General features: G+C 38.3%; 2 protein-coding genes across 3 annotated transcripts in view; one reads left to right on the top strand and one right to left on the bottom strand.

Annotated features, from left to right (window-relative positions):
- The window catches only part of LOC128696730 (probable glutamate receptor), a 29,799-nt gene extending 21,033 nt beyond the window's left edge, over positions 1-8,766 (top strand). Inside the window, exons 8-12 of the mRNA XM_070094399.1 lie at positions 314-531; positions 6,033-6,248; positions 6,539-6,726; positions 7,497-7,673; positions 8,574-8,766. Coding sequence (XP_069950500.1) covers positions 314-531; positions 6,033-6,248; positions 6,539-6,726; positions 7,497-7,673; positions 8,574-8,766 — 992 coding nt within the window. The remainder of the gene's footprint in view (positions 1-313; positions 532-6,032; positions 6,249-6,538; positions 6,727-7,496; positions 7,674-8,573) is intronic.
- Positions 8,767-10,305: 1,539 nt separating this feature from the next.
- Positions 10,306-14,501, bottom strand: part of LOC128696652 (betaine--homocysteine S-methyltransferase 1) — a 34,922-nt gene continuing 30,726 nt past the window's right edge. For both annotated transcript variants that reach the window (XM_053787977.2, XM_070094416.1), the window contains 2 exons: positions 13,567-13,795; positions 10,306-12,697 (listed from right to left, as the gene is read on the bottom strand). In XM_053787977.2, coding sequence (XP_053643952.1) covers positions 12,517-12,697; positions 13,567-13,795 — 410 coding nt within the window. In that variant the 3' untranslated portion in view covers positions 10,306-12,516. The remainder of the gene's footprint in view (positions 12,698-13,566; positions 13,796-14,501) is intronic.

The raw sequence follows: 14,501 nt of genomic DNA, 5'->3' as shown, positions 1-14,501 counted from the left end.
CCCTTCCTCTCCTTAATCCCTCCCTTCCTCTCCTTAATCCCTCCCTTCCTCTCCTTAATCCCTCCCTTCCTCTCCTTAATCCCTCCCTTCCTCTCCTTAATTCATCCCTTCCTCTCCTTAATCCATCCCTTCCTCTCCTTAATCCATCCCTCCCTCTCCTTAATCCTTTCCTTCCTCTCCTTAATCCCTCCCTTCCTCTCCTTAATCCATCCCTCCATCTCCTTAATCCTTTCCTTCCTCTCCTTAATCCATCCCTCCCTCTCCTTAAATCTTTTCCTTCCCTCACACTACCTACCTTATCATCCTACTGCAGGATCGTGGCTAGAAGTCCGCAGTACATCATCTCGTATAGTGTTCGCGACGATCTTCTTTGCTACGCTGCTGGTCTATGCTCACTACACCAGCGCTCTAGTCTCTATCCTGACTGTCTCCTCCACCGTCACTGATCTATCCAGCCTTCAGAGTCTCCTGGCAGACGGAACCTTCCAGCTCGGCTTCGAGGCTGGAACCTTTCTCGAGGTAGAGTTTAAGGTGTGTAGTCGGGTGTTGAGAGTATTGATTTTGTTTCATGAAGAGATTACAGAAAGCTAAAAATGTTCGCGTTTTATAATAACATACGATTATAACTATGTATATATTAAAATAGTAAAAGTCACGAGCGTTTAAAATAAAAAATAAAAAAACTGTTGATCATTTAATACAAAAAATAAGGAATAATTGTGTTGATAAATGGTTCAGAGAACCGAAGAATTGATAAATTAGATACATGAACAACACTTGGGTATCTAATTTATCAATATCTGTGTTAAGATCTGAAGTAAGATGTTAATATTATTGTTTGTCATATTCAGAATTCCGTATTAACTCGAAAGGCCAGATAATTGCCTTGGATGGACAGAATCTTCTTTTGTATTTTTCGAATTTATGGGTTTTTCATTGATCGAGTCAGGGCGCATATATATATATATATATATATATATATATATATATATATATATATATATATATATATATATATATATATATATATATATATATATATATATATATATATATATATATATATATATATATATATATTAGCAAGTCGGCCGTCTCCCACCGAGGCAGGGTGACCCAAAAAGAAAGAAAATCCCCAAAAAGAAAATACTTTCATCATCATTTCAACACTTTCACCTCACTCACACATAATCACTGTTTTTGCAGAGGTGCCCAGAATACAATAGTTTAGAAGTATATACGTATGAAGATACACAACATATCCCTCCAAACTGCTAATATCCCGAACCCCTCCTTTAGAGTGCAGGCATTGTACTTCCCATTCCCAGAACTCAAGTCCGGCTGTATAAAAATAACCGGTTTCCCTGAATCCTTTCACTAAATATTACCCTGCTCACACTCCAACAGATCGTCAGGTCCCAAAAACCATTCGTCTCCATTCACTCCTATGTAACACGCTCACGCACGCTTGCTGGAAGTCCAAGCCCCTCGCCCACAAAACCTCCTTTACCCCCTCCCTCCAACCTTTTCGAGGACGACCCCTACCTCGCCTTCCTTCCCCTACAGATTTATATGCTCTCCATGTCATTCTACTTTGATCCATTCTCTCTAAATGACCAAACCACCTCAACAAACCCTCTTCAGCCCTCTGACTAATACTTTTATTAACTCCACACCTTCTTCTAATTTCCACACTCCGAATTTTCTACATAATATTTACACCACACATTGCCCTTAGACAGGACATCTCCACTGCCTCCAGCCGCCTCCTCGCTGCAGCATTTACAACCCAAGTTTCACACCCATATAAGAGTTTTGGTACTACTATTCTTTCATACATTCCCTTTGCCTCCATAGATAACATTTTTTTTGCCTCCACATATACCTCAACGCACCACTCATCTTTTTTTCTTCATCAGTTCTATGATTAACATCATCCTTCATAAATCCATCCGCTGACACGTCAGCTCCCAAATATCTGAAAACATTCACTTCTTCCATACTCCTCTTCCCCAATTTGATATCCAATTTTTCTTTATTTAAATCATTTGATACCCTCATCATATATATATATATATATACATATAAATATACATATACATATATGTACATATTTATACATATATATATATATATATATATATATATATATATTATTTATTTTTTTATTATCACACCGGCCGATTCCCACCAAGGCAGGGTGGCCCGAAAAAGAAAAACTTTCACCATCATTCACTCCATCACTGTCTTGCCAGAAGGGTGCTTTACACTACAGTTTTTAAACTGCAACATTAACACCCCTCCTTCAGAGTGCAGGCACTGTACTTCCCATCTCCAGGACTCAAGTCCGGCCTGCCGGTTTCCCTGAATCCCTTCATAAATGTTACTTTGCTCACACTCCAACAGCACGTCAAGTATTAAAAACCATTTGTCTCCATTCACTCCTATCAAACACGCTCACGCATGCCTGCTGGAAGTCCAAGCCCCTCGCACACAAAACCTCCTTTACCCCCTCCCTCCAACCCTTCCTAGGCCGACCCCTACCCCGCCTTCCTTCCACTACAGACTGATACACTCTTGAAGTCATTCTGTTTCGCTCCATTCTCTCTACATGTCCGAACCACCTCAACAACCCTTCCTCAGCCCTCTGGACAACAGTTTTGGTAATCCCGCACCTCCTCCTAACTTCCAAACTACGAATTCTCTGCATTATATTCACACCACACATTGCCCTCAGACGTCATCTCCACTGCCTCCAGCCTTCTCCTCGCTGCAACATTCATCACCCACGCTTCACACCCATATAAGAGCGTTGGTAAAACTATACTCTCATACATTCCCCTCTTTGCCTCCAAGGACAAAGTTCTTTGTCTCCACAGACTCCTAAGTGCACCACTCACTCTTTTTCCCTCATCAATTCTATGATTCACCTCATCTTTCATAGACCCATCCGCTGACACGTCCACTCCCAAATATCTGAATACGTTCACCTCCTCCATACTCTCTCCCTCCAATCTGATATTCAATCTTTCATCACCTAATCTTTTTGTTATCCTCATAACCTTACTCTTTCCTGTATTCACCTTTAATTTTCTTCTTTTGCACACCCTACCAAATTCATCCACCAATCTCTGCAACTTCTCTTCAGAATCTCCCAAGAGCACAGTGTCATCAGCAAAGAGCAGCTGTGACAACTCCCACTTTGTGTGTGATTCTTTATCTTTTAACTCCACGCCTCTTGTCAAGACCCTCGCATTTACTTCTCTTACAACCCCATCTATAAATATATTAAACAACCACGGTGACATCACACATCCTTGTCTAAGGCCTACTTTTACTGGGAAAAAATTTCCCTCTTTCCTACATACTCTAACTTGAGCCTCACTATCCTCGTAAAAACTCTTCACTGCTTTCAGTAACCTACCTCCTACACCATACACTTGCAACATCTGCCACATTGCCCCCCTATCCACCCTGTCATACGCCTTTTCCAAATCCATAAATGCCACAAAGACCTCTTTAGCCTTATCTAAATACTGTTCACTTATATGTTTCACTGTAAACACCTGGTCCACACACCCCCTACCTTTCCTAATGCCTCCTTGTTCATCTGCTATCCTATTCTCCGTCTTACTCTTAATTCTTTCAATTATAACTCTACCATACACTTTACCAGGTACACTCAACAGACTTATCCCCCTATAACTTTTGCACTCTCTTTTATCCCCTTTGCCTTTATACAAAGGAACTATGCATGCTCTCTGCCAATCCCTAGGTACCTTACCCTCTTCCATACATTTATTAAATAATTGCACCAACCACTCCAAAACTATATCCCCACCTGCTTTTAACATTTCTATCTTTATCCCATCAATCCCGGCTGCCTTACCCCCTTTCATTTTACCTACTGCCTCACGAACTTCCCCCACACTCACAACCGGCTCTTCCTCACTCCTACAAGATGTTATTCCTCCTTGCCCTATACACGAAATCACAGCTTCCCTATCTTCATCAACATTTAACAATTCCTCAAAATATTCCTTCCATCTTCCCAATACCTCTAACTCTCCATTTAATAACTCTCCTCTCCTATTTTTAACTGACAAATCCATTTGTTCTCTAGGCTTTCTTAACTTGTTAATCTCACTCCAAAACTTTTTCTTATTTTCAACAAAATTTGTTGATAACATCTCACCCACTCTCTCATTTGCTCTCTTTTTACATTGCTTCACCACTCTCTTAACTTCTCTCTTTTTCTCCATATACTCTTCCCTCCTTGCATCACTTCTACTTTGTAAAAACTTCTCATATGCTAACTTTTTCTCCCTTACTACTCTCTTTACATCATCATTCCACCAATCGCTCCTCTTCCCTCCTGCACCCACTTTCTTGTAACCACAAACTTCTGCTGAACACTCTAACACTACATTTTTAAACCTACCCCATACCTCTTCGACCCCATTGCCTATGCTCTCATTAGCCCATCTATCCTCCAATAGCTGTTTATATCTTACCCTAACTGCCTCCTCTTTTAGTTTATAAACCTTCACCTCTCTCTTCCCTGATGCTTCTATTCTCCTTGTATCCCATCTACCTTTTACTCTCAGTGTAGCTACAACTAGAAAGTGATCTGATATATCTGTGGCCCCTCTATAAACATGTACATCCTGAAGTCTACTCAACAGTCTTTTATCTACCAATACATAATCCAACAAACTACTGTCATTTCGCCCTACATCATATCGTGTATACTTATTTATCCTCTTTTTCTTAAAATATGTATTACCTATAACTAAACCCCTTTCTATACAAAGTTCAATCAAAGGGCTCCCATTATCATTTACACCTGGCACCCCAAACTTACCTACCACACCCTCTCTAAAAGTTTCTCCTACTTTAGCATTCAAGTCCCCTACCACAATTACTCTCTCACTTGGTTCAAAGGCTCCTATACATTCACTTAACATCTCCCAAAATCTCTCTCTCTCCTCTGCATTCCTCTCTTCTCCAGGTGCATACACGCTTATTATGACCCACTTCTCGCATCCAACCTTTACTTTAATCCACATAATTCTTGAATTTACACATTCATATTCTCTTTTCTCCTTCCATAACTGATCATTTAACATTACTGCTACCCCTTCCTTTGCTCTAACTCTCTCAGATACTCCAGATTTAATCCCATTTATTTCCCCCCACTGAAACTCTCCTACCCCCTTCAGCTTTGTTTCGCTTAGGGCCAGGACATCCAACTTCTTTTCATTCATAACATCAGCAATCATCTGTTTCTTGTCATCCGCACTACATCCACGCACATTTAAGCAACCCAGTTTTATAAAGTTTTTCTTCTTCTCTTTTTTAGTAATTGTATACAGGAGAAGGGGTTACTAGCCCATTGCTCCCGGCATTTTAGTCGCCTCATACGACACGCATGGCTTACGGAGGAAAGATTCTTTTCCACTTCCCCATGGACAATAGAAGAAATAAAAAAGAACAAGAGCTATTTAGAAAAAGGAGAAAAACCTAGATGTATGTATATATATATATGCATGTGCGTGTCTGTGAAGTGTGACCAAAGTGTAAGTAGGAGTAGCAAGATATCCCTGTTATCTTAGCGTGTTTATGAGACAGAAAAAGAAACCAGCAATCCTACCATCATGCAAAACAGTTTGTATATATATACATATATATATATATATATATATATATATATATATATATATATATATATATATATATATATATATATATATATATACGTAAAAAATATTCACAATAATAATTTTTCTGATTACTGTTGTCTCCATTTTAATCGCCAGTGATATAAGGAGAATTTTTTTATGCATTTTGTTTTACAGTTTCATGAATCTGTTATTTTAAGGTCCATTTTCTCAATTTTTTTTTTATCTACCGAAGAGTCGTCACCTTTTCCGCTCCTTATTTTCATGTTGTCTCTCAGTTGCCATTCCTTCATCCCTGTACGCCTCCTTAAAGTGACCAACAGACTAAGGAAATTTATCACTCTCTTGCAGAATTCCAAACAGTGGCTCTTCAGGGAGGTGTGGAACAAGCTGGTGGCTCCAGACCCTTCCAACCTGGTCCACAGCGACAATGAGGGTATTAAAAAGGTGCTACTCCTCACATTCTTCTCCTTTTTTCCCTATCTTCCTCATCTGGAAATATTCCGTATGATGATTGAGTCTTGCACAATTACTAAGAGAATCTTCATAGCCTTTAACCAGCATCTAGTTTGTCAGGACCCCATTGGTCTGACTTTTTTTGGGTTATCCTAGGCACTTCACACATATGCTGCTATGTATGATAATCTATGTAACTGTATTTGTGTATACCTGAATAAACTTACTAGCAACTTCCACAGTCTCTGGCCATCTTTCACAGTTATTAATCAACTGTCACAGTGACTAATCAACTTTCACAGCCGAAATCTACCTTGTTTGGCTTATAAATAATTCCACAACCTCTAACCAATTATTTATACCTTCTAACAACTCTTCATAGCCTCTAAACAAATTTCCCACTAAATTCGAATTGCTTCGTGCTGCAGGTGATGAAGGAAAAGTTCGTGTTCATGATGGAGGAGAACCAGTTCGCCTCTCTACTGGGCAACAAGTGTGATGTAGTGCTCACTAAGGGACGCTACTTCTCTACGGAGACCGGGTTTGCATTCTCCCTCGACTCTCCACTCAAGAAGGTTTTCGACGTGAAGTAAGTTCTTATGAGTCTGTGTATATACAGAGGCTTTCACAGGTGTTTTTACTCTTGGTGGGTCCTAACGGCCATCTTCATTAGCGAGAAAATGCTGATGCTGGTAGGTGATCGTTAGGACCACGTATAATTCGGTGTTGTGTATCAGTAGCAAATGTAAAAAAAAACTTTGATTTCTCGAAATAAGCAGTTTTCAGATATTTTTTTTATTTGGACAGTTAGTTTCTCTTGTCCACGATAACAGTCAGCAACGCTCTCTGATTTCTGCTCTGATTTCTTGATCTAGTTTTAACAAGACTCATAATAAGTAGTTGGCTTGGTACTCCACTTTTATACTTTGACATTGTTTTAAGTAATCTCAACCTTTTATGACTATATTTTACTATATCATATAACATCTCCTTAATACATTTTTCTACGCATCAACTTAAATTCCTCTAGTAAGCAAGTACCGAAATCTTTGATACGTATATCTCAAGGATACATTGTCCTACCCTGTTAGATAAGATTTAATCTATATTAAAAGCTTACCGCTTGCTCCCATCATTATAAATTCATAAAGTTTTATCTAAAGCATTCGCGAGGATGCGACCCACACCGGTCAGTGTAAGTCACATCCTGGGAAATGCGACCCACACCGGTCAGTGTAAGTCACATCCTGGGAAATGCGACCCACAGGATGGGCAGACTTGTATATACGATTGCATCGTGTATACATGTATGCCCATCTATGTCTCGCTTTTCATCTTTTTGTGATCACCGTTGTTGAGGATGCTGCGGATGCGTGACGCTGGGATACTGAGCAGATTATGGCAGAAGTGGCAACCCCCCACGGCCCTATGTGTGGACCCAGGAGCCATCGCCCTCAACATCAACCACCTCCTCACCGCCTTCCTTCTCCTCCTGCTGGGGGTTGTTCTCTCCGCTATGCTTCTGCCCTGTGAAAGGTGAGACAATTACCTATTTCACTTTCTTCATAAAGATCCTCAACACAGGTGTACATTCAGAAACAGAGCCAGCATAAACTATCAGTACTAAAATAAATCCCCCAGTGCAGCCCATTCAGGGGCATTCACTCTGTATTCGAAGCATGTCATACAAAACCACTTTTCTGTCTTCCATGTTATCTTAGCCAGTCAGAGGCACGGTTAGCCATCGCCTTCTAGGATGAGTCGACCATCTTGGTACGGGGTAGCTAACTAGATGCTTTGGCAGTCTGAAGTGTCAGAGGGAGGGTTGACGGTCTATAGGAGGTTATCTCTTTTCTTGGAATTCCTCAAACCGTGGTTCCTCTCGTGCTTTGAAATTAACTCCCACACCATTGCAATTGTGTAGATAAATTGCATCATAAAACGGACAGGTTGATGGTTGATGAATTAGACATTTGTGCAACACTTGCACAGGTGTCTAATTCATCATAGCAGTTATCTTTCTGTATGGGTATATTTGAGCTGTCGTAACAAAAATATTCTCATATTCACTCTCCAGAACCCTGTTCTCTATTGGGTTTTTAACTTGTTCTTGAATTCTATACATTGTGTAGATAGTTTGCACATTCTTTACGGCGGTGGAAATATATATGAAACCAAAACTCTTCTGGTATTTGTATTATATTCCACATTTTTCCGATTCCTATTTAACTATGCTAAAACCTGGCTCATAGCACGGCCTGGATACTTTAAGCCTTTGAAAAACACTTGGGTTCGTTATATCATATACATCTCGTAAGAATTCCTTGACATTTTGCTGCTAATGGTTTTTCAGACATTACTGATTTACAGTTTTACACATACATTTACCCCAGAATTTAACATTAGCCGTTGATTCTTTTTTCCTTCTCTCCGTAGACTCTACTGGAATCTCATTGGTAAAACAAAGGCACAGAGAAACAAAATAGTCTTGGCACCAACGATTTCCAGAGCCGAAACACGGGCAAACATAAGCAGACTCAGTCAAGGCGTCGCCAACAGGAATGTCGGTCAAGCAACAATTGTTCAGCAGCTCAGGCAGCCCGTCATCAGACGTGGCTTTCTTTACTGATGTGAAGCTCCTGTGTTGGGGGTCATACGAGCACTACTGGGAGTCACTTGAAGATTTTTTTTACACACTTGAATTTCGAGGCTATCTTACTGGAACTCATTTCACTGACCCAGTCAATCTTGTGTCCATTATCATCCCTAGAAAGCAGTTCACTAACACCTAAGTAATTATATTTTGCAAGGTGAAAAGGGGCGATAAGTTCAGGATTGAACCTTGGTCTTTCGCCTGAATCGAAGGGACTATCACTGAGCTACCTTTCAAGCCTCAAAAGACAAACAGTTACTTCAATTTATACATATGTATAGACAGCTATAATAAATCAACTCTTTTTTTTACATTATTCAGATTTCAAAATTCTTAAATTAAGTTGTTAGGTTACTTTTGTACCATGGCTTATAACAAACTTGCATTATCATAGTTAAAAGTTTTCCATGGGAAATAGGAGTGAAATGAATCTTCAGGTGATACCACAAATGTTCATATGAGGCTTCTTTTGATTACCTGACACGATAACAGGCTAATGTGATTCACTAGACTAAATGTTATCATTGGTGATGCACCATGTATCTCCTTCCCTAGTAACACCAACAACCCTCAGAAACTTAGCATTTCTTAAACATGTGAACATAATAATGATATACAATACTGACAAGTTGATAAGTAGGACACATGTGCAACAGTTAAGTATCTATTTTGAAACTTTTAACCTACAGAGTGGGCTTCTTCAGTCGAATACAGAGGAAGTAGCAGAAGCAGTGGAGATGTAAAGACGATGTAATCAGTTTTAAGGTGGTCAGTCCCTCAGCTTGGAGAAGGTTCTGCTTCATAGTTTGGAACAATGTGAAGCTGAAGCAGCAGAATGGAGACTTACATACTGTCAAAGGTGAGGCACAGAAAATTATGATAGACGAGGTGGGGCCCACTAGTAGAAGTAAGATCGCCTTTTTACTTCTAGTTGGCACCGCCTTTATTGTCATCAAGAGTTTCTGCGCCTCATCTTGACAGCAAATAAGTCATGATGCTATAGCTTGATATTGTTCCAGACCATGGAACTGAACTCTTCTCCAGGCTGAGGGACTGACCACCTCAAACTATTTCTCCAAGGTTGATGGACTGCTTACATCATTTTCACCTCACCACTACAGCTACCTACAATACATTCTCCTCTGTATTTGACGAAAGATGCCTACCCAACTGTTGAACATGTGCCTCTTATTCATATACATGACAATGACTGACGGTACGTATGGCAGTGATAACATATATAATGGCAATGTTCATATATAGTATATGGCGATGGCAGTGACAGTATATATGCCAGTACATATGATAATATAAATGACAGTAACTATATAACTATATATTAATGCAGAACTCGACAAATTTTAGAGAGGATGTTTATTTTTATATGGAATTCACAGTTCGCCATTGTTCATTTATCTTATATCTGAACTTCACGTGCTGCTCATTGACTGATGAAGTGTTACGACTTTTTACTGTGTAATTTAAAGGTCGTGACTTAAAGGGTAAACAACCTGCTATGTTTAGGAGCATTTATATTATTTAACATTGAAAAAGAAACCACTCTAGGGTCAGTATGTACCTTCATACAAATTATGAAGCATAAATTTAAATGGTCAATGTATTATGAGGAAGGACACAAAAACTCACCTATTCAAAAATATATAAAGGTAACACATACACCCTACAGTCTACTCTACTGCAACCAACATCACCACACCCCAGTTTACCTTTACCCAGGACTCACATTAGCTCACTAGCACACTGCTACTAGTGAGTAAAAAACAAACATTTATAAACAGAGAAGCTCCGTGACACCCCCCCCCCTTCTGCAGACTGTTCAACCTGCAGGTTGTACAAGTCTCCCAAAACTTAAACAGGCCTCTGCACACCAGGGCCTTACAGGTAAACATGAGAGCACCTAAACCAATAAACTAACCTATGGTATAAACTTAAAAAAAAAAAAACCATCCCTACAAAACAAACCGTGACATCTTAATACATCTTGCTGCAGGTGCTGCGCTCAACGTACTGCCACACACACTCTCAACTCCTGGCCACTCTGACCAGGAATAATACACGTCTCTTTTCAGTACAAATCCCATGGAGAATTTTGTTTTTATAAAATATTTTCCACAATATACTGCGTAAGATGAGGCCACAGGAAAGCATTTTAAGGAATGTAAGGAATAATGTTATTAAACTAAACTGACACATTAAACGCCTCAGCTCCGACTCTGGACTGATGTTATGCAGACAGGAATGTTTATCATATACAAATCTCTTATATGGAAATGTTTATTTACACCATACTTCGTCCTCGAGCATGATATCTCCACTGCCTCCAGCCTCCTCCTGGTTACTATGTTTAAAGCCCATGTTGGGCTTTATCAGGTGTGGACACCTTTTTGGTGCTGCATACTCCATAATGGGCCTCACGCATGATGCATAAAGACCATGAATGACTTGCATGGAAAAATGTAGAAAGTTAATTTATGAAATAAAAGGCAGATGGACGTGGTTGTGTACTGAACAATCACAAATGCAAAAATGTACTGCTGTGGCAAGTCTCTTTAAAATCATTCAGTCATACCTTCTCTCTGTACCTATAATATTGAACTTGCATACTATAACGTATTTACAATACTGACTGAATATGTAACGTATCTTTAATATATGTAACACTCAAGCTACTGTTGATAGGATTAAATTCATACTATAGAAGATACCATTTTAAACCCATTATTTTATAATACAAGATTATAACAGACATAAATATATAAAACTAACAGTGTACTAGAGTTTAAAATCAAAATTATAAATTATTTGGAATCACAGTGTGTATTTATACCAAATGGCGGGTGGAAGACTATTGCAGCCAAAAAGACGATAGAATGTTTTCCTTCATCCTCAGTACATAAGAAATATTTATTACTGTAATCTTGACGGCAGCAATTCTCCTTCACTGCACATGAACACTACTAACCAAGGCGAAATAATTTAAGTCTTTGAGTGTTAATTTAAAATGATCACAATTTTTCAAGATTAACTTTAGCACATTTCTTCTTCTTCTTCTTCTTCTTCTTCTTCTTCTTCTTCTTCTTCTTCTTCTTCTTCTTCTTCTTCTTCTTCTTCTTCTTCTTCTTTTTCCTCGTATTCATGGAAAGTACTAAAGTTTCATGTCGTTCGTGTAACGAAGTGTTTCTTGAGTCACTATTATCCAAGTATAACTTCACCAGTATGTTAGACAGGGTCGTACGTAGCACTGGATGTGTAAGTTGAACTTGCCTTAATTAACCGCTAAACCAATATTTCAATTTTTTTTTTCGTTTTTAGCATTTAGTCAATATCATATAATTATGTAGCCGAAGAAGTGGTAAATGAAGTTGTGAGCATATATCACAAACTGTAAATTTTATTTTTTATTTAAATAGTAGTCAGCTTAATAATACTTAGAATTTTACAGTTCTTTACCTCACGTTCAGATTTATCTAATGACTTTACTGAATAATTTTAAATTTCCAAAGCGCATTCTGAATATAAGATTATTCAATATATATATATATATATATATATATATATATATATATATATATATATATATATATATATATATATATATATATATATATATATATATATATATATATATATATATATATATATATATATATATATATGTATTCTTCAGTCTTATTCTCTCTCTCTCTCTCTCTCTCTCTCTCTCTCTCAGGGACCATTGACGGCGTGTTGGTTGAGCTCTGCGATCTCCTCGTCAGTTGTAGCGTCAGTCTTCTGCTTGAGGCTTGCGTCACCAGCCGTCACGCCCCAGTCGTCAGGCTGAGACAAAGATGCGCAGAAGGGCCGCCCTGAGGAGGGCTTCAGGGTCTCCCAGTAGCTTCTGTTGGCCCTGTACAACAAACAGCAAACAAGTTCATAAAATGTTGAAGATTATTTTTCAAAAACTATAATTTTAAAATATTTTGTGGTGTGAGAGTAACACTGATATCAATGGTATCTTATCAGTAACACTGTAGGTGACCTCTTAAGTTATCGTTATGGTATCTATTAGGACTCTGCGATTACAATGACTTATTATCAAAGTTTTCTTCCAGTACAAGCTAAGCTCTTAATCTAATTTGTTTTGACGATTTTCCAATTATTATTAAATGTCCATGTAGTCTGGGAGGGTTTTGATGCTCGATGTGAAGCCATAAATATTCAAGAATAATAAAAACGACAGCAACCAAGAATAATAATAATAATAATAATAATAGTATTATTATAATTTTTAGAATACTGCTGTATTATTGTTGTTAATATAATTTTGTTGATACTAATTATTTCAGTTTGATATGCAGGTATTTTTAATAATGTATATGCAAGTATTCTACAATGGTTACTGTAGCATAATGTAAAAAGATATGAGTATTTTTCCCCCCTAGAATAACTCATCAAAACCAAGTAGGACGAGTAAATATTTTCGAAAATTAACAAAAGTTTCAATTTTTTACATACTGTTCAATAAGCATCGTGAACATTTTGCTTAACTTCTAATTTCAGCAGTGGAAATTTATTTTTTTAGTGAAAATTGTCACAATTCTTCAAATTTCTTTCCATAATTTCAGTTAATCCTCAATTTTTTTTACGCATTTTACGTCGAGTTTTGCCCATATATGTTGTGAAGCCATCGTTCACAAATGCCTATAAGTTTTAGGTTTTTCTACGATTTTCATTATTTTTTCTCTTGAGTTCCTAACTGCAGTCACATTGACCTACCTGGCCCTGATCCAGGGCTTGGTGTGCATCCTGAGTCCCGCCGACCATAACTCGTGCTTCTCCGAGGCCTTGGGCAGCCCGCCTCGCTCCACGGCAAGTTCTTCAGCCAACGCCCTAGTGTGGTAGGGCTCGAAGCCACAACATCCACCAATGTAGCGTACTCCCAGCTTGTACGCTTCCCGAGCGTACTTGTGCATGTCCCAGCGAGTGCAGATGCGAGGCTCCAGTGCTGTGTAGGGAAAAGGGGGAATAAGGCTATTAATACGAAAATAGAAACCGTTGGAGCAATAATAGCGTAAATAAAGATATGATTGTTGCTACTACTCCTGGCAGTGTTCCAATCACTGACACTTCAGATATTACTAGTAATAATACTTGTATGTTAACTCTAACGGGTATTATCGGTTTAAACACTAGTAATTCTCTTACAACTGTTTCTAATATTAACTCCATAGCATAAACACTTCTACTATATCTGATAACACTACTGTAACTTTTCCATCTCAGATTTGTTTATATAATTACATAATTTGAGCAATTTATTATGTTATTATTTTCCAAAAAACTAACGATCTTGTCCCTAATAATAGTCTTCATTTGTTTGCCTAAAATTGTTTTAAGTTGATGGGACGACAGTTGAGGGCACAAGTCTTAATGCTGATCAAGAGTTTTAATTCAAGGAATTGAGCTAACCTACCCTCCCTCGGATCAAAGTTGCATACTTCTAATTTTCCAGCAACTGTGCGAACCCCTCTGCTGCTCAGTGAATATAATAATAATAATAAAAGTTGCTGTGTATTTGCCCCCCCCCACCCCAGAAAAGTTAAGAAATACTGGAACAAGTTAAAAGCTGTATATCAGTGGTATTCAGTACCGACGAGATAATAAATTAGACACATGTGCAGCATCTGGGTATCTTTACTTGTAGACGTTCC

Source organism: Cherax quadricarinatus, chromosome 46, assembly GCF_038502225.1.
Source record: "Cherax quadricarinatus isolate ZL_2023a chromosome 46, ASM3850222v1, whole genome shotgun sequence".
In the NCBI taxonomy this organism is placed as follows: Eukaryota; Metazoa; Arthropoda; class Malacostraca; order Decapoda; family Parastacidae; genus Cherax; species Cherax quadricarinatus.
This window is presented reverse-complemented; position numbering and strand designations above follow the sequence as displayed.